Source organism: Dermochelys coriacea, chromosome 3 (genome assembly GCF_009764565.3).
Source record: "Dermochelys coriacea isolate rDerCor1 chromosome 3, rDerCor1.pri.v4, whole genome shotgun sequence".
Lineage (NCBI taxonomy): Eukaryota > Metazoa > Chordata > Testudines > Dermochelyidae > Dermochelys > Dermochelys coriacea.
Genome location: NC_050070.1, coordinates 179,189,809 through 179,211,284, shown reverse-complemented (window position 1 = coordinate 179,211,284; position 21,476 = coordinate 179,189,809). Strand labels below are relative to the sequence as shown.

At 42.9% G+C, this 21,476-nt stretch overlaps 1 protein-coding gene across 1 annotated transcript in view; it reads left to right on the top strand.

Annotated features, from left to right (window-relative positions):
* The first annotated feature begins 1,750 nt into the window (after positions 1-1,750).
* The window catches only part of KCNK12 (potassium two pore domain channel subfamily K member 12), a 63,854-nt gene continuing 44,128 nt past the window's right edge, over positions 1,751-21,476 (top strand). Inside the window, exon 1 of the mRNA XM_038396606.2 lies at positions 1,751-3,740. Coding sequence (XP_038252534.1) covers positions 3,392-3,740 — 349 coding nt within the window. The 5' untranslated portion in view covers positions 1,751-3,391. The remainder of the gene's footprint in view (positions 3,741-21,476) is intronic.

Here is a 21,476-nt window from a genome sequence, read left to right as displayed (position 1 = left end):
TGAAGTTACTTTATGTTTACTATCTCATAAAGAGTACACTCCCCTAAATGAAAAGAGCAAAACAGAACAAAAAACAGAAAGCAAAAACACTCCCAGAAAAGTTTGATGCTGCTGTGAATTGGTCCCTATATTTCCACATTTAGGCCCAGCTCCTGCAAACACTTATGCATATGAATAATCCCAGGATAAATAAATACATGTGATTTATCTGTATAGTTATTGCCATGCATGTGTGTTTGCAGGACTGGGACTAAATGGGATATATTGCTCTGTGCCTTTTGTAACACACTCATTACAATTTCCTATCCACTTCTCACCACTGCAAATGACTCACCAAGCGATTGTAGCATCTAGTGCAGAGGTGGGCAAACTGTGGCCTGCGGGACCGTCCTGCCTGGACCTTGAGCTCCCGGCCGGGGAGGCTAGCCCCAGGTGCCTCCCCCACTGTCCCCCCTCCCCCAAAGCCTCAGCTCGCCCTACTGCCAGTGCTCTGGGTGGCGAGGCTGCGAGGCCTTTAAACTGCATGGCAGCGTGGCTGCTTCCGGCCAGGCCACGCAGCTGCCAGTCCTGGTGCTCTGAGCAGCATGGTAAGGGGACAGGGAGCAGGGGGTGGTTGGATAGGTGTGGGAGTCCCCGGGGGGCCTGTCAGGGGGTAGGGGTGTGGATAGGGGTTGGGGCAGTCAGGGAGCAGGACGGGTTGGATAGGGCATGGAGTTCTGGGGGGGGTGGTTGGGGTGGAGGGTCTCAGGAGCAGGTGGTCAGGGGACAAAGAGCAGGGGGGTTGGATGGGTCGGGGGTTTGACGGGGGCAGTCAGGGGGCAGGAAGTGGAAGGGGGTGGAGAGAAGGCAGGGGCCAGGCTGTTTGGGGAGGCACAGCCTTCCCTACTCAGCGTCCCATAGAGTTTCAGAACCCTGATGTGGCCCTCAGGCCAAAAAGTTTGCCCACCCTTGATCTAGTGGGACTCAATGGATAAGCGAGGATATAAATCTTGTGAAGAAATTAGCAGGGAAAGAATCCACCAGCTTTGGGAAAGTCTTGATCTTAAAGATGATAGCCACAAACTAAACCAAGTGATGTGCCATTTTCTTGGGTTTAACCTAGCGTACTCCAGGAAATGTAGATTGATCACAAACATTTGTGTGCATGAAGTGAATAAAATGTTCATCTAATTAATTAACCCTTAAGATATTAGCAGGCTCTTCAAAAAGAACCTTTCTTGTGATAAATGAAAACATTTCCTCCAATAAATCTTAAGAACTCATTTTACTTTACATTTTTAATCATTTACCTAGGCGTATAAACACCATCATATCCTTTAAATGATTTTGTTGATATGTTCAACTAAACGGGCCCCGGACTTACTGTTCTGCTTTGTAGGCAGCTAAATCCAGTGGCTGGGGGCACTGATCACTGGATATCAGGAAGAGAAATGCAGAGAAGCAGCCTGCACGTGTCGCACAATTGAAGGCACGGTCCCTTCCTCCGCCGGGTGTTGTGCATCTCCGCCTTTCTGGGGCTCCTGGAGACTAGGTCCAGTGCGGCTCGTAGGGCCGCTGACTGGAGCAATGCCCCGAACACCTGCGGCGTTGGCAGAGCCGCCTCTGGGATCCCCTATGACAAACAGCGCACGCCCCGCGGCTGGCGGGCAGGCAGCGCCACCATTTCCCACCCTCCTCCGATCCGGCGTTTTGCATTTTGCTAGGTGCCCGCGGACCTGCCTCGGCATAGTCTGTGCACAAGCGAGGAGAACACAGCAGGTATTAGCCCCGCGCGAAAGCGTGCGCGCCGGAGCCGCCGCGGCCGCACAGCCCCGCTAGAGGTGGCGGCGGCAGCGCTCCCCAGGGTGCGGAGGCAGGGGAGCTCGCGAGCTTCCTTTGCCTGCTCTCAAGGATCGCCTCTCTCCCCCCGGCTGCCTGTGAAACATGCGGCCCCGCGGCTCTGGGAGACGCTGTAAATCGCCCTTTGGACTAACCCCGCATCTTCCGAGGCTCGGTTGCACGCAGCCAGAGTGAAAAGTGCCATTAGATGTGGTTAGTTCAGGGACTTTGGGGGGGGGGGCGGGAACGGTTTGGCTGAATACTGTGATTTACAATGAATTTTAACACCAAGGCGCTTACGCTGACTTCAGGTGGAGACAGAAATCGAGTCCAATAGGGGACTCCTAGAATGAGTCAGGCAAAAAAGTAAAAGTCACGCGTATCCAGATTGAAATGTGCCTCTTTGGTGAATTGCATGGCTGCCTACGGATGCATTTTTGCAAGGAACCATCCCGCTGAAAGTCTACACCAGTGCGCGCAGAGGAAGTAACTTGGGTATACATCCCGTGCTTTGTTACAAAATAAGCCTTAAACCGTTTGGGATTCTAGACTAAAAAACTTGTCGAGCCCTTTTCGTGAGCAAAGAGGCACGTTTGAATGTAGCTATGTTATAACCCAGAGCAGTTACGGTCTGCAGAAAGGTGTGACTGCATTTTCACCCAACGAAATGAAAGCAAAAAAATCTGAGCAAATGCAGAGGACAAGTGCGCATGATGGAACAACGAAGCTGAAAGCCAGACTCACGGTGTTTTGCCAAATCTTGAGCTCCGACAGAATCAAGATTGCTTTAAACGCAGCTGATCCCTAACTACCGACACTGGTCTCAGGGGATACTTATGGATGCCTGTAAGTATGATGCAGCGACTTGTATATGGAAATATGGACTCACAGTGGATGCAGAAAATACTTTTTAAGATGCGGAATGTAACGGATCTGTTACCCGGGCAAAGTCCCCAGAACTTTGCAAATAAAACCTTAAGATATTAGCGTGATGTAAGTAATATTATTTGGCGAACATCAGCTTTCCATTGAATTCGTCATGACCAAACAGTTGTGAATTGGAATGAGAAAACATTGGACCCCATTCACCCTGGCTACCAAAAATCAGCGCTCCTGAAATCAATAACTTTCCCCAAAAGAGAACGCCAGACAGACCGTGTCTGTCAGCGGGTGGCAGGCTGGATACAAAGAATAGGGTCACAGAGGGGATGGGGATGCGGAGTAAAGCCGTTTCCCAGAAACCAATGGCCACTGCAGTTCAGAGCTCAGTGGAGAGCTCAAAGGAAAAAGGAACTCCAGACGTGGCTCCAAGGAAAGCTAAAGCCAAGGTGGGGATTGTCCACAGGACCCTCTGGGCTTCAGGCTAGTTGTATTCTACTGCAGCTTCAGCCACTGAAATCAGCATGGCAGTTCAGGGCTCCCCGCTGGCTCTTGCTAAGTATGACTGAGAAAAGAAGCACCTGCAATGAACCAGCTACAATTTTTCCTCGGGATTCCACGAATTTAACAGTAGCCCAATGCCAGTGTCTTCGAGGAGGTGTTGGTCACTGTCCGCCGGGTCGGGGGTGCTGAAATGTGGATGATGTCTAGCCGGAGATCGCAGGGCTGCTGCTGCTTGTCCCATTTCAACAAGGACAATGGCAGATTCCTCCTCTTAGCGGCCCTGATCGCAGTTTATCTGGCAGCTGGAGCTACAGTGTTCTCGGCCCTCGAGAGGCCGTCCGAAGTCAAGGCTCAGCATCGCTGGAACAGGACCCTCCAAAACTTCAGCCAAATATTCAACATCAGTATGCCTGAGCTAAGGGACTTCCTGCGGAGTTACGAAGCAGCCATGGCCGCGGGCATCCGGGCAGATGCCGTAAGACCAAGATGGGACTTCACTGGGGCTTTCTATTTTGTGGGGACAGTAGTGTCAACTATAGGTAAGTCTCTCTCTCTCTCTCTCTCTCTCTCTCTCTGCAATACACTGACTTCCTAAAAATAACGAGTCCGCCTTCTTCATCTCATCAGTCTATGTATCCATCGTGAATTTTGAAACCTTTCTTTCTCGTGGAAACCTCTTTGCTTCAAAGGGGCCCAACTTGTGGAACTGACTAGCCAGAATGAATGAATGCTAATGCCTTGTGTGTTAAAATAGTACAGTTCCCATTATAAAAAAAATAGGGTGTAAAAGTTACTTTGAAATGTTTTAAACTTGTCCACACACCCCCACACCCACCCTTCTGCTGCTGTTGTATTTTGAATAATGGTGAAGTAGTGAAGCAAGGATAGTTACGTTCCATCTTTCCTTTGCAATGAGATGCTTTTTGTCTTTTCCAGAGGGAAGGAAATACAAGTGGAGTAAGATACACACATTAAAAATTCGTTTAAAAAATACGATTATGCTTCAAAGAGCTAAATTGTGTTGCTATGGTGATTAAAGTTTTTTTGAAATGACATTAAAATCTCCCCTTACAAAGCTGTATCAGGTTGCTATAGCAACTGGAGTTAGCGAGTGGTTATAGGATTGCATTCATGTTTCCATTCCAGGTTACTGATCACAACCCAAATCTTATACAGCACCAGTGAAGAAATGAATCACCAATTTCATGCTTCACACTGTTTTACTTTGTACTTGGCTAATTTTTTTGTAAATAGAATGTTATTCACGATAGCTTCTTTCAGTCTTCATTACCACTTGTAATTTAAGACTAGTTTCTGCCACACCCACTTACTCTGAATAATACTTTACTTTGGTAGTAGGTCCATTGCACTCAATAGGACTAACTGCATAGTAACAATCTATTCCAGTGGTTTTCAACCTTTTTTTTTTTTCATTTGCAGACCCCTAAAAAAATTTCAAATGGAAATGTTTGGAAAGCTTAAACAGTCTGCAGACCCCCAGAGGTCCATGGACAACAGGTTGCAGAATCTGTCCCTTAGCACACTTGCACTTGGTGTTGTATATTTCCTTCGTCACCCTCCCCACCAGAAATCAACGTGTATAATATTATAATCCAATATACTTTCTTTTTAGTTTCCTCTCTGTGTGAAGTCAACAGTAGAGATCAAGAATTTGTTTTAAATTGTAAAAGCAAATACTACCAGTTTGAAGCTTTTTGGAGATTTCTCAATTTCAAGATTTTTAAGCTTTTGGAGATTTCTCAATCCCTTAATTTTATTTATAAATTGATGGGATTTTTACTCACTGTGCGCCTAAAGTCTCCACTGCAAAGCTTTTTCATAGCAAAATAATGTAAGGTGAATACATGGGAAGGATTTTATGTTCATTTGTGGCAAAGTTCACAAGGGGGACTTAGGCATTGGAATGCACAGTATTTCAACACCTAACGTTTAGGTGCTTTGTTGCCTAGTGGAATTCACAACCCCAAGTTACGGACCCAGGCTCCCTATACAATGCATACGGACAGTTAGGCACTGTCTTGGGGTGCTCTACTCACACCTGGGTGGAACCTGCTCTGGTGATCCTGGGGATTAGCTCTACCCAATTCAGTGTCCCCTTTCTTCTCATTCCCCATTGAAGGTCTCCTCCTGCTCATAGGATCATGATACAGCTGTTTCCTGACTTGGCCCTCCAGCCAGGTCACACTGCAGTTTCTCCTTCCAGGGGAGTCTTTCAAAGTCCTTCTGCGCCAGCAGTGTAGAGCAGTCCTCATGCCTACCATCCTGACTACATCATTCCTGCAATGACTCAGGCAGTCTTTCCCTTCATTGCCCCTAGCAATACCACTTAGCAGTGGATAGCAGGGGAACCCAGGCCTGCCCTCTACTCTGGGTTCCAGTCCAGGGCCCTACAGCAAGCTAAGTTCTGCAGCTGCATCTACTTTACTGCTATCACCCTGGACTACTTCCTACCGTGTGTCTCTAAGCTTTTCATTCTTCAGTCTTCCTAGTCAGACCCCTCGTTGTTACGCCTATTAGATAAACCCTTCCTCCTAGGTTCCTCTACCTTTTCTCAGGGGTTCTTATCTTCCCTTCCTTCTACCTTAACTCAGGGATTGCAGGACCTCCTTGTCAGCCTCCTCCTAGCCCTGGCCAAAGTAGCCATCTATAAGACCAGGGAGAGGAAGTTGGCTGAGTGGGTTTCCTGCAACTATGGGGCCTATTTCTGATCCTGCCTTTGCTCACGTATCTGGCCAGAGTTCCTCTGGGCAGCATCTGCTGGCTCCCTTGACACCTTCGAGAAGCAGTGGGCACTGTTTGGGGTTCTCTGCTCGGTGTCCCCCTCAGGTTCCTTTTGTTTGACCATTTAACCTTCACACCTGCTCATGCTCAAATAAATGTATTGGTCTCTACGGTGCCACAAGTACTCATTTTCTTTTTGCGAATACATACTAACATGGCTGCTACTCTGACACCTGACATCTGTCCCTATTACATTTTTGGTTGCCCCCATAATTATTTGAGTTCCTAGGCCTTATGGATCCTCCCCTAAGGCTGGGAGAGGGTCCTTTTAGCAATGGGCAGGTTTGTACCTGCCCACTTCCTGGAACCCAATAGGACTTTAACTCAGGGAGAGAGACTGGAAGCTTCCTCCCCGCTGCTGCCAGCCTCCTGGCTTTATAGAAGCCCTACCTGTTCTCTCACGGGTGAGCTGCCTCCTAATTAGTGCCCTCCACATAGCCTAATTCAACTCTCTCAGGGCCAGTGTGGAGAGCACACCCCCTCATAGGCACCTAAGAAAGGGATTCACAAAAGCCAGCATGCTGAGCACAGAACTGCCTACATTAGATAGTAGGAAATGCCAAGGAGACATAAGCCCATCCTCTCCCAGAGTTAAACACCTAACTCCAGGTCCAAGAGAGATGCCTATCACTGTTTGGGATTCTTAGCTGTGAATCTTCTCCTGGGTTAAGTGCTTAAGCTAGGTCAGCCCTACTCTCACAAGGGAATGAAGACAAGTCACCTTTTATACTCAAAAGCCCAGGGGTTGCAGTGCTTACCCAAGAGGTGAGAAACATGGGTTCAAGTTCCTGCTCTAAATAAGGTAGATCAGCCATTTGAACCCAGGTTTCCTATTTCATAGTGGAGTGCCCTAACCTCAGGCCTATTGGGTACAAGCATACAATCAGCTCCTCCTCTTGTCTTTTGTCCAGGTTAGGTGAGCTCGCAGCATGTGTGCCAGATAAGGCCCTGCAGGTAAGACAAGTAGGAAAATGCCAAGTTTGTGAATCTCTCTAGAGCTTAGGCATGAGTCAGGCATCAAGCAACTTAGTGGTGTCAGGACTTTAATGGTTGTGCACATGCCCACCAATGGAAATGTAGGCACGTTGGGACTTTAGGTGCCTACAAGGTTGGGTGGCAGCTGAGTGGTGGTTTTGTGAATTCCAGTGGTGCCTAAATGTCGGACTTAAATCCCCCTTGTGAATCTAGTCCTTGATGTTTTAACACATACTTCTGAAGATCAGATGACGTGAAATCTATTTTAAACAAACATTTTAACTGATAGTTTGATATGTTCTTCACCATATGCAACTTTGTGTTAAATATAGCACATTTATTATGTGTATAATTACATTATAGAATTATTTTTGAAATTGGCCAATAAATTAGCACCCTGGAACCACTGTTGAAAAATACATTATTCAAATACACTATTCTTCTTTAATGTAAATAGACTAATAGTACTAGTTGTATACATGAAGATATTTGTTGTCTGCTTTGCTGTAGGGAGATTCAGATTTGTAAATATTTGATACATTTCTTTAGAAGCCCAATAAAAAGGTTAAACAATAAACAGACTGTCAGTCAAGCAACTTAAAATGTTCACCCAAATTTCATCAGCAGTTAAAAACAGAATGTGAAGCTTAGTGTGTGCAAATAAAGTTAAAAGATGTATTTAAGGCTACATGCCCGCACATTTCATAATGGTATACATTTTCAGTATGTCCATGGCCACATTTAATTGCTATTAGCTATATCTAATAGCAATTTAGGCAGAGCAATGATTTGATGGAAGGTTTTTTTATCCTAAAATAGCATCAAAATTGTTATGTAGACAATTCAAATTAAATATATCCATGTCATGACTATCTAAAATAGATTATACCGATCATGTTACTATAGAAAATGATTCCTCAATGATTTTGTTTGAAGGGAGCCTGTCAAGTTTTCAGTTTGATAACAATAGCCAAATTGTAATAGTACTGTTGAATTTAAATAAACTATTTCAAATTCTTTTAAAAATTGTAGGTCTTTATTGCAATTACATTATGTAAACCTTTTCATTACATTCTGGAAGTGTTTTATTTAATCTAATGATATAGACATGATTATATAGAAAGCAACTAATCACTATGATATAGACATGATGACGAACATAACTACGTTGACTAGTATTGTAACTCTATTGCATTAAATAACTTAGTGTTTTCAAATTAAGTACATTTAATTATCCAGACATTAAAATACCAGTAAGCATTAGATCTTTTCTCATTACAAGACCATAACTTTTTAAAATGACTGCTACTTTTATAGGCAGGATGAAAATATCAATACAGTATTGTAACATAATCTTTCTTTCCCTACATTTTATGGTAGCAAACAAACAAACACAAAAAACCATTAGCAGAAGTGTGAAAGTATATATTCTGTTCAAATATATTCAAATATGTAACATCTAAGTGAATTCTTTCCTCTATTCTATTCTCTTAAAGTTTATTAAAGTGTTTCCTTTTCATTTGTGCATTCTCTTTATAATACAATGTATAGAGACAAAGGGTTTGAGTCCCCTCTTCATTACATTCATGCAGAGTGAGTGTAAATCTCATTGGCAGTGTTTTGTACAGGTGGTAAATGACTGCACAGGGAGTAAGCAGTCTAGCTCCATCTTTCTCTAGTTTATCCTATCTGATTTCTTTTTTATATCTAGTAGTGTCCAGTTCTCTGTTACACAGCTTTCCAACAGAGACTTAAGTTATTTTTTTTCCTGAATGATAATAAATTGGCAATCCTTTTATTGAGTAGTCCCTTAATTGCTGGGTAGTGCCAGTGATTTCAGTGGGTTTACTTGTGGAGTAAGGTGCTATTCAGTGTGAGAAAGCGTGGCAAAATCAGGCTCAGAATGAGGGCTCATTTGTGCCTTGTAGGCCCAGCATATAGCAAGGGTCAGGGTAGAGTCACACTGTTCTGGAGGGAGCACTGAGAGGCATTCTGCATCAGGTCAGCACAAAGCCTCCTAGAGATACCTGGCACACACATGGAGCCATGCTGTTACACCTTTATGGGATGCGTAATACCTTCTGCAAACCCATCTAGTAACCCATGCTGAGGTGGAGCCATGGCCCCACCTCCTCCCTGCCCCTCTCTGCTCTCTTTATGGTGTCATTAGCCTCCAGAGGAATAGGGAAGGGTCCTCCTAAACACAGCTGTTCCTGGCCTTTACACAGGCTATGCAGGTATGGAGAGACTCCTTTCACCCTCTTGCCTTCACTGAAAACAAGATCTGACCCTGGTAACTAATGGGAGAGTGAAGCCTTAGAGCTCACATATACAACATCCTTTATGTTCCAATTGACTTATTTTGGGCCAACTGTATATTCCTTAATGAGGGCCAGATTCTGCCAGGCCTTTATCTAGGTGTGAAATGTGTGCAGGGAACTTCCCCCCCCTTCCCACCTCTTTGCTTGGCCTGCATAAAAGCCAAGCAGAATTACAGTCCCTGCACTGAGGGAAATACAGGAACTGCTCCTTACACACTCACCAAGGGAGATACAATGTCATTGTTCTCCTTCCTCTTATGCATCTGCCAGCAGAGCTCACTGGCCATGTGAGTGAAAGTAAGCTGTACACCTGGTTCTAGCAGGTTCTGCTTGCCTGAGGCAGAATGCCTCCCAATACTCCCCTTAGAGTTCTGTAGCTCTGCACAGCCCCTTGCTAAGCACTGTGCCTACAAGGCAAAAAAATCAAACCTTGGGTAAAAAGTACATGGTTGGCCCTGTAGATTTCCTTTTACGTCTTTTACCCTTTTTAAAAGCGTAATCTTACTGCACTGTCCTAAATGGCCCACAAGTGACCCACTCTGAATGCCCAGATTGCTGGCAGTAGAATGCTTATTGCTTATGATTGAATAACCAAATATCTGCAAAAAGAAAAGGAATATTTGTGGCACCTTAGAGACTAACAAATTTATCTGAGCATAAGCTTTAGTGAGCTGCAGCTCACTTCATTGGATGCATGCCGTGGAAAATACAGTGGGGAGATTTATATACACAGAGAACATGAAACAATGGGTGTTACAAGAGTATGGGGGAGTTCTTGTCAACTGCTGGAAATGGCCCACCTTGATTATCACTACAAAAGGTCCCCACCACCACCCCCTACTCTCCTGCTGGTAATAGCTCACCTTACCTGATTACTCTTGTTACAGCGTGTATGGTAACACCCATTGTTTCATGTTCTCTGTGTATATAAATATCCCCACTGTATTTTCCACAGCATGCATCCAATGAAGTGAGCTGTAGCTCATGAAAGCTTATGCTCAAATAAATTTGTTAGTCTCTAAGGTGCCACAAGTCCTCCTTTTCTTTTTGCGGATACAGACTAACACGGCTGCTACTCTGAAACCTAACCAAATATTGAATCTATTTTTCCTAATAGTTATTTAAATTTTTGGTAACTTTATAAGAAAACTCTCCATTCTAATTTCTGATTGTCTGCTGCCTATTTGTAAGTAAGGTTTCTTCAATCATTAGACTTTCAGAGAGATTTTCTTGTCAGCAATTAAAAAAAAATATCCTTTAAACAAATGGTCAGGTGATGTTTTCTTAGCTTACTGGAAAGCGTCAGCAGAATTTATTTCTCAGTTGATTTTGGTCCTTTCCAACTTGTGAACACATATTTCTCCTATGTTTCATTCTGGAGCAAAGCCAGCATGGCTCTGATTAATTTATTTTCGATGCTCTGATCACAGGTCTGTGAGCCAGGAGTTCTCACCCAGGCTCCAATGCTAAATTATGTTGTGGACTTAAACTTTCAGTACTTTAGTTTTGCCATTTGAAAAATGAGTAGAATAAATGATACTTACCTATTTTATAAAACATGTTGAGACATTGGAGCTGCTATTACATATTAGGCAGCCACTTGGCAGTAGCCATGTCAGGGAGAGTGTGGTCCCTCTTCTATTGTATTAAGGGGGTGGAGAGGCCCTGCTGTGTGGTCAGGACGTCTGAGCTCTCCATCTCCTGTGCAGCCATAAGTGATGCAGACGGCTTTGTGCCAGCTCTCTGCCTCATGCTTGAATTTGATTCACAAGTTTTGTCCAATCCTGAAGTTTTGCAAAGATTCCTCTCACAGCAAAGTGTTGTGCTTGTGTGTGCATATATTGCAGCTGATTTTACATGGCATATTACACTGCCATGCATACTCCCATAGCTGAAAATAGGCAGGTGGAAGGCGATCTTACTGTCCTAACATAATTTTTTCACCATTGGCAGCACCACTGAGTGTAAATGACCTCAGCTTGTAAGGCAAGTTTATATTCATAGATACTAAGGTCAGAAGGGACCATTCTGATCATCTAGTCCGACCTCCTGCACAGCGCAGGCCACAGAATTTCACCAACCCACTCCTATGAAAAACCTCACCCATGTCTGAGCTATTGAAGTCCTTAAATCATGGTTTAAAGATTTCAAGGAGCAGAGAAGCCTCCCTCAAGTCAACCATGCCCCATGCTACAGAGGAAGGCGAAAAACCTCCAGGGCCTCTCCAATCTGCCCTGGAGGAAAATTCCTTCCCGACCCCAAATATGGCAATCAGCTAAACCCTGAGCATATGGGCAAGATTCACCAGCCAGATACTACAGAAAATTCTTTCCTGGGTAACTCAGATCCCATCCATCTAATATCCCATCTCAGGGGATTAGGTCTATTTACCCTGAATATTTAAAGATCAATTACTTACCAAAATCCCATTATCCAATCATACCATCTCCTCCATAAACTTATCAAGTAGAATCTTAAAACCAGATAGATCTTTTGCCCCCACTGCTTCCCTTGGAAGGCTATTCCAAAACTTCACTCCTCTGATGGTTAAAAACCTTCGTCTGATTTCAAGTCTAAACTTCCTGGTGGCCAGTTTATTCCCATTTGTTCTTGTGTCCACATTGGTGCTGAGCTGAAATAATTCCTCTCCCTCTCCTGTATTTATCCCTCTGATATATTTATAGAGAGCAATCATATCTCCCCTCAACCTTCTTTTAGTTAGGCTAAACAAGCCAAGCTCCTTGAGTCTCCTTTCATAAGACAAGTTTTCCATTCCTCGGATCATCCTAGTAGCCCTTCTCTGTACCTGCTCCAGTTTGAATTCATCCTTTTTAAGCATGGGAGACCAGAACTGCACACAGTATTCTAGGTGAGGTCTCACCGGTGCCTTGTATAATGGTACTAAAACCTCCTTATCCCTACTGGAAATGCCTCTCCTGATGCATCCCAAAACCGCATTAGCTTTTTTCACAGCCATATCACATTGGCAGCTCATAGTCATCCTATGATCAACCAATACTCCAAGGTCTTTCTCCTCTTCCATTAGTTCTAATGATGCGTCCCCAACTTATAACTAAAATTCTTGTTATTAATCCCTAAGTGCATAACCTTACACTTCTCACTATTAAATTTCATCCTATTACTATTACTCCAGTTTACAAGGTCATCCAGATCCTCCTGTATAATATCCTGATCCTTCTCCGAATTGGCAATACCTCCCAGCTTTGTATCATCTGCAAACTTTATTAGCACACTCCCACTTTTTGTGCCAAGGTCAGTAATAAAAAGATTAAATAAGATTGGTCCCAAAACCGATCCCTGAGGAACTCCACTGGTAACCTCCCTCCAACCTGACAGTTCGCCTTTCAGTAGGACCTGTTGCAGTCTCCCCTTTAACCAATTCCTTATCCACCTTTTGATGTTCATATTGATCCCCATCTTCTCCAATTTAACTAATAATTCCCCATGTGGCATGGTATCAAATGCCTTACTGAAATCTAGGTAAATTAGATCCACTGCATTTCCTTTATCTAAAAGATCTGTTACCTTTTCAAAAAAGGAGATTAGGTTGGTTTGGCACGATCTACCTTTTGTAAAACCATGTTGTATTTTGTCCCATTTACCGTTGACTTCAATGTCCTTAACTAATTTCTCCTTCAAAATTTTTTCCAGGATCTTGCATACTACAGATGTCAAACTAACTGGCCTGTAGTTACCCGGATCACTTTTTTTCCTTTCTTAAAAATAGGAACTATATTAGCAATTCTCCAATCATTCGGTACTACTCCTGAGTTTACAGATTCATTAAAAATTCTTGCTAATGGGCTTGCAATTTCAGGTGCCAATTCCTTTAATATTCTTGGATGAAGATTATCTGGGCCCCCCGATTTAGTCCCATTAAGCTGTTTCAGTTTCGCTTCTACCTCAGATATGGTAATATCTACCTCCATATCCTCATTCTCATTTGTCATGCTACCATTATCCCTAAGATCCTCTTTAGCCTTATTAAAGACTGAGACAAAGTATTTGTTTAGATATTGGGCCATGCCTAGATTATCTTGAACCTCCACTCCATCCTCAGTGTTAAGCGGCCCCACTTCTTCTTTCTTAGTTTTCTTCTTATTTATATGGCTATAGAACCTTTTACTATTGGTTTTAATTCCCTTTGCAAGGTCCAACTCTACTCGACTTTTAGCCTGTCTCACTTTATCCCTACATGTTCTGACCTCAATTAGGTAGCTTTCCTTGCTGATCCCTCCCATCTTCCACTCCCTGTATGCTTTCTGCTTCTTCTTAATCACCTCTCTAAGATGCTTGCTCATCCAGCTTGGTCTACAACTCCTTCCTATGAATTTTTCCCCCTTTCTTGGGATACAGGCTTCCGATAGTTTCTGCAGCTTTGATTTAAAGTAATCCCAGGCCTCCTCTACCTTTAGATCCATAAATTCTTCAGTCCAATCCACTTCCCTAACTAATTTCCTTAATTTTTGATAGTCAGCCCTTTTGAAATCAAAAACCCTAGTTGCAGATTTATTTTTGTTAATCCTTCCATTTAGTTTGAACTGAATTAGCTCATGATCACTTGAGCCAAGATTGTAGGGGACAATCATTTCTTCTATGAGGTCCTCGCTACTCACCAAAATTAAATCTAAAATGGCATCCCCTCTAGTCGGTTCAGCAACTACTTGATGAAGGAATCCATCAGCTATCGCATCTAGGAAAATCTGAGCCCTATTATTATTACTAGCACTGGTCCTCCAGTCTATATCTGGGAAGTTAAAGTCTCCCATGATCACGCAGTTTCCATTAGTATTTACTTTATTAAAGACATTAAAAAGGGCTCTATCCATATCCAAATTAGATCTCTGAGGTCTATAGCACACCCCAAGCACTATCGTAGGAGAGGCTTTACTAGTTTTCTTCCCCAATGTAATTTTTGCCCAGATGGACTCTGTCTTATCCATTGCATCACTTCTTATTTCTTTACATTCTACCTCATCATTGATATACAATGCTACTCCACCACCTTTACCTTTGTTTCTGTCTTTCCTAAACAGCACATACCCTTCAATACCTGTAGTCCAGTCATGACTACTATTCCACCATGTTTCTGTTATCCCTATAATATCTGGTTTCACTTCCTGCACCAGTAGCTCTAGTTCCTCCATTTTGTTACCTAGGCTCCTCGCATTCGTGTATAAACATCTTAATTTTTGCTGTTTGGCCTCGCTCACATTTTGTACCCTATTAGGCACAGTCATTCTACAGCCAGTATAACCTATTAGACTAGTATCCACACCGCCCTCGCTCCTTATATACATTCTCCTACCCACGGCTGTATCCTTTCTTACTTTGTCTTCTTCCCTCTCAATGCTAAAATCTGGCGTGGAGATTTCCTGGACATCTCCCATCCATCTCCCCCTAATTCCTAGTTTAAAGCTCTCTTTATCTGTTGTGCCAGCCTCCATCCTAGAAATCTATTTCCTTCGCTACTCAGATGAAGTCCATCCCGAGAGAACTGTCCTCTGTCCGTGAATGCCTCCCAGTGGCCATACATCCCAAAGCCCTCCTTATAGCACCACTGCCTAAGCCATCTGTTGACAGTCATAATCTTGTCACTCCTTTGTTGCCCTTCTCTAGGAACAGGAAGGATCCCACTAAAGATCACCTGAGCCTCAATTTCCTTAAGCGTCTTCACCAGCCTAGCATAGTCTCCCTTAATACTTTCCAGTGAGAATTTGTATCATTTGTTCCCACATGAAGGATAATTAGGGGATTCTTTCCCACTCTCTTTAGGATCCTTTTCAATCTCAGGTCTACATCCTGTATCTTAGCACCCGGAAGACAGCACACCCTTCTATTCTCTGGATCAGCTCTAGTTACAGGCCTGTCTATTCTTCTCAATAAAGAGTCCCCGATCACATAGACCTGCCTTTTCCTGGTGATGATGCTGTTCTCCAGTATCTCCCCTGTTCCCTCTGGCTGCAAGTTCTTTCCATTCCTATTTTCCCTTATAATCCTCTTCAACCCATCTTGTATCCTCCTGGGGCTCATATTTGGTGTAGTCTCCCTTGACTCTTCCGCTTTTCCTATAGGACTAGCCTCTCTTCTCTTCTTCCTTACCCTTCCACCTTCAACAAGTACCTGCTGAGCCCCTTCTTCATTTTACAACTCTGCAAACCTATTCCTAAGCTCTATTTCTCCTTCACTAGCCCGTCTTTTCCTCTGCCTGGTTCTTTGAGTCACATGTTTCCACTGACCACTTTCCTCACCCAGTCTCCCATCAAAATTCCCCAGCCCTGCTTCCATCCGTGAGTCTGAGCTTTTCCCTTCAGATACCTCATATCTTTGCTCCATCATCTGCTCAAACCCCTTCCTAAACTCAACGAGACTTTCCACCTGCATCTCCAAATCTCGGATCTTTTCCTCCATCAGCTCTATCAGACGGCATTTCATGCAGAAAAAACTCTTACCGGTTCCCCCCTCCAGGATCATGTACATACCACAGCTTCCACATCCAGTCATCCTCAATGTGTCTTCCACTACAGGAGTCACTCCCACAGCTGCCTCTGTATCGGTCATCACCTTCCCACCTAAATCCTGTTAATCTGGGAAACACAAGCCACACCAAAAGACCATCCCCCACAGCAAAAGCAAACCCCAAACAAGCACCACAATACAAACTCCCCTTGCAAACTCCCCTGTTTAGAGCTCTGTTTGCTGGCTCCTGTGCCGCCACTCAGCTGTCTGTGCCGCTGCCTGACTGGCTGGCTACCTTTATAGGACCTCTAGTCAGAAGCCCCACCCCCTAAGCAGGGCTCAGCTGCTCTCCCAGCACAAAGCCCCTACACACACACAAATACTAAAAATACAAAACCAAGTACATCTACCTTCTCCTCCAGTATTCCTTACTGCTTAAGCCAAAAGCTCCAAATAGCTACCTTCCTCTCTGAACCTTCTGTGAAGACATGAACAGCCGCAGTTTTACAACCCTGCAGAAGCTTCAGCATGACTGAATTCTGAAAATGTTATCCATACACAGTGCCTGGTTCTCATTTATGCTACGTCCCCTTTACACTGATTTGGAAATGTAAAAAGGCATTAAAGTGCATACATCTATACTCTATTTATTATTTATACTATAGCCCTCTTTACCCTGCTAGAGACATATAAAGGGGTGCTAGCATAAATAAGAATCAGGCACACAGGGATCTCAAGTTAAATTGCATTAGAAAATCAATTTTGAAGAAATCCAGGATTAGGACTCAAAGTGTTGAAAGTGCTGAATCAAAGCAAACAACATTCAAGAGGCAATCTGGTGGCTCAGTGAGCACATTTTCAAACATTGCACTGCACCATACAGAACCCAATGAGTTGGCTTCCACAGGAGTGAGCTATGAGTATAATAGCTAGTAATTGGCAAGTAATTCTACAGATAACCTAGACTGTCTGAAGGTTAGGGAGGAAAAAGTCATCAGATTTATCCCATCTAATATAATCTAATTGCACTCTACTTGACTGGCATGTCCTTAAGAACATTGGACCATAATCTCAAGGGTCACAATTCATCCCTGTTCATGAGGCTGGTTCACAAGACCTATGCATGCATCACTTAAATACCACTTTGCCCTATTTTGAGGGCTTAAGTGGGACTTGGGGACAGTCCTTATGCTGGCCTTTTGCACAGCAGTGTCCTACACTCTGTGGCCTGGTCTACACTGGGGGGGGGTCGATCTAAAATACGCAGCTTCAGTTACGAGAATAGCGTAGCTGAAGTCGACGTATCTTAGATCGATTTAGAATCACTTACTTGGCGTCCTCGCAGCGTGAGATCGACGGCCGTGTTCCCCCGTCGACTCCGCTTCTGCTTCTCGCCCTGGTGGAGTTCCAGAGTCGACAGCAGAGCGATTGGGGATCGATTTATCACGTCTACACTAGCCGCGATAAATTGATCCCCGATAGATCGATCACTACCCACCGATCTGGCAGGTAGTGTAGATGTGGCCTTAATGCTCATGCAGACTTATTGCAGCATAAGCTGCAGTTGGATGTAAGCAGTCCCAAAGGGCAGTTGTTCTAAATGGACTTGTATCCTGCCCTCACCTATCCCCACACAACAATATTATGTATAGATTTCCTGGAGTGGTTATTGTGAAACATTGGTTTGAAGTATTTAATTAGGTAAGAGGAAATCAATTTTCTGCACAATATCTTTGAATGATAGCACACATCCAGCAATAATTCCATTAAATGTTTTCTAAATTCATGTTGGCTCCAGTGAATTACAACAATAAACAATGTATTTACTTTAGTGTGATGAGACCAAGAATGTTCACATAGTTTCCACAGACACCAGACAAGGTGAAAAGCAACAGTCAAACCAAAATGTAGTTTTGATGAAAATCACTAATATCATGTTTTCCCAAAGCTCTGCAATTATATACTTGGGGTTTGCACTGACATCTTTTTGCAAAAGGATCAAATTTTTAGGTAAATACTCCCAGGCCTGGAGTAGAGTAAAAACAAAACTAAAGTATGTATGTATACATTTCAAAATGCATGTAATAAGGCAGAAGAAGCAGCAAGCATTATAAAGCTTTTCTCACTGAGCTGAAATGTCAGACTGCTTGCTTTCACTGTTACCTGACTAACTGGTGTTTGAAGCTGGCATGAAAGTGCTGTGTTTAGATTTGTTTCTTCAGGATGGTTTGTTGTAGCAGGATTTGGTGCATCTGATAATGTGATGATTTTATCAATGTGCTAAGTGGACATATGGAAGCTTTTTTATCAATCTGTTGCTCCTAATAAAGATTAAAGGGCTAGATCCTCAGTTGATGTGACTCAGTATAACTCCATGGACTTAAATGGGGCTACAATGAATTATACTCTTACCTGAGTACCTGGTCCATTTAGTTTTACAATTCCAAGCAATGTTTTCTGCCTCCTATATCTAGTTATGTACAGGGGTTTGCTCATCTGGGTGGGAATTTTGCCAGCATATGGTCACAGCTTGCATTCATCTGGGGTAAAGAACACTAGAGACTCCACTTGGAGCCCATCAATATAATCTAACAGGTGACTAGAAAGGTCTTTTCTAAATGGTCATTGTGAAATAATTTTGACCCTAAATTTAGTATTTTATTTTAGAGAAAAAAAAGCCAGCATGTTTTTTAAAAAAACTTAGTTTTAACAGTAATGTTTTCAAAATCTTTTTGGGAGTATTGCTTAGGGTATCTTTGCAACCCAAATTTTGCATGATTATGCTAATGCATGACAACCAGAAATTGAAACTGACTATCCTGATTCCATTGTCCAAGACAAATGGAGTGCACAAAATAAGCAGAGAAATTTCTCATCTGAGAAATTATGAATCATATTATATATATTAACCATGTCTTTTCATTATGCAAAACTATGCCTCTTCCTATCCACTGTTGGCATTAGACTAGATCCTGAGCCCCTGTTCTGGCTGATTTGTACTGGTCTGAAAAGCCAACTTACACAATTAGCTGGGGAGTCCCTTGACACAGGGGCATCCCTGGGTTGTGTAGAACTGACACAAATAGCTCCTACACCACCTCCCACCCAGACTATGGCATGGGAGCATGTTAGAGGTGTGATGATAAGAGTGTGTGGCTGAATGTTGCTGTGCTCCAGGGATCCCCGCTAGTGCAACATTACTCAGGGACCATAGCCAGCCTAAGGCTGCTCTGGATTATTCTAAGGTCTGAAACAGTGTAGACCCAGACATGAGACCAGACAGCTGCAAGCAGCTCCTTTGAGGTCTCTGCCTCAGGTGTGCCCAGCACCAGGGCATACTGGAATCTGGACAGCTGAGAATCTGGGCTGCTGTGTATACAACCTGTCTGGAAATTGAGACTAGGACAAGAAATTGAACTTTAGTCTCCCACATGGTAGTGCACAATGTTACTAAAAGGCCATTGGGGCAGCCAAATACATGGTTTAAAGAGTATTAATATAGAATGTTCAATATTTAATATGTTAACTTAATAGTTAAATACATTTACATAGGCTAAAAGGACAAGACATGGTTTAAAAGGGAACTTTTATCTAAGAAAGGTTTTAAAAATGAAATTTAAGTATCAGAGCCATCATATATGAATACTTAACTCAGCTAGAATATTTTATTTTCGAAGTACTATACCAACATTAAATTATTCTTCACAACCCCCTGCAAAGTAGGTGTTATTTTTATTTTACAGATGGAGAAACTGAGACAGAGAGAAGATAGATCAAAATTTTCAAAGCACCCTGAACTTTTGGGCACCCAACTTGAGAGTTGGAGTTCTGGAAGCTCAGCACTTCTGAAAACAGGCCCTAAGCTGTCTCAAATTGGACATCTAAAACTCAGAGCCCACTTTTGAAAATCAGGACCTAAAGGCCTAAGGTCATGCAAGGGCTGATCCTGTGCCACTGAAATCAATGGATGCAGGCTCAGGCTCAAAGTGAATCGTGCCAGTGCTGGGATCAGAACTCAAGAGTTCCTGATTGCTATCCCATGCTCCCTTCTAGATCATGGCACCTTTCTAAGGAGGGTGTGCCAGCTTACTAACTGGTCACATGTTTAACAATATATCTAACAACCGTTTTAACAAAATCAACGATATTGTTTAAAAATAGCAATCTCTTTGATCCTGAAGAAAATTCAAAAGAGTTTAAGAGTTTATTGGCATGATACTTGATTATTCCCTTTTGACTTTGCTACTGATTTCTCTGTTCTAATGTATGTTGGAACATTTGGATTTCAAGGTGAAGCTCTGAGTTCACTGTGTGCGTTAAGTGATGTTACCATTTTTACTTGTCACAAATCTACAAAGGTTGGAACTTGTCTGGTATTTGATCACAATGGAAAAATTACTCAGAAAACTCCTTACCCATGACAACAGGGAACAACTGTTAGCGTGCAGCAATTGTTTTATATCCTGCCAGTGCGGCACAAGGAATTTCAATGAAATATTAAAAAGGAATATGAAAAAATGGTCCAAATATTACAAGCATACTATATCATTTCAATGGGAGTTTGAATTAACTGCACCAATCAGGTTGGCCAAGGAAAAAAACACTCAGTGATGTGTACCACTGGAAGCTGTAGTCTAAAGGAAAACATTGGAGCAATATTTGGGCAAAAACAGTTGCAAAGCCTCATTCCCTTTGTTCAGCTTTTGCCTAGTGAAGCTGTTTATGAAGAATTTTTTTAAATTTTTTTGGTGGGGTGGGGGAGGGATAGCTCAGTGGTTTGAGTATTGGCCTGCTAAACCGAGGGTTGTGAGTTCAATCCTTGAGGGGGCCATTTAGGGATCTGGGGCAAAAATTGGGGATTGGTCCTACTTTGAGCAGGGGGTTGGACAAGATGACGTCCTGAGGTCCCTTTGAACCGTGATATTCTATACTCTGAATTTATCCTTGGTGTTACTCTACTGAAATCAATGGAGTTTCACCAGGGATGAGTTTGGAACACTGATTTCCAAATGCTGGTCTCCCCTCATAGTTCAACTAGTTCAAAATATGAGGTGCCAACATTCTTTTCCTCCTTTTCTGCCATTTTCTTTGGTGAGCACCCCCAGAAATGAATGACCTCTCATGCTCATTATGCACTTTAATAGCTCTCCGGCTGTTGAACTCACATTAGGTGGCTCCAGCCAATTAATTTTCTATTACTAGGCAACCTTACTGTATATTAGTTACTGTGTGTATATCAGCAATGAAGGGATCATAATTACTGTGCTTATCACCTGGTCTAGTTACTGCTGGATCATAAACCCAAACCCTGAGTAGAACTCTGTATACTTTGTTCCTATGGAGTCCAGATCAATCTCCATTCTCTATCTCCTACATTTGCTTTGCTGTTTCATTCTTCTGAAATTTTCTCCCTTGTCTGTTTCTGTTACAGTTTCTCTCATACTTCCCAATTATTTGCCTCTCATAGGTACAATAATTCCTCCAGCTTCTGCTGTTCCCAATTTTCAGGCTGCTCCCTACTGCTGATTTGTTTGCTTTATTAATTTTTAATATTTGTTGAGGACACACTAATCTTTCAAGTGAGATACCACCAAACAAATAGGGAGGGGAAAAATAGAGTCTTGCATTTTCTTTCTATACTAATTACCCCTTTGTCTCTCTTCAGTCTCCGTCCGTGATACTTACCCTTGGTTCTTT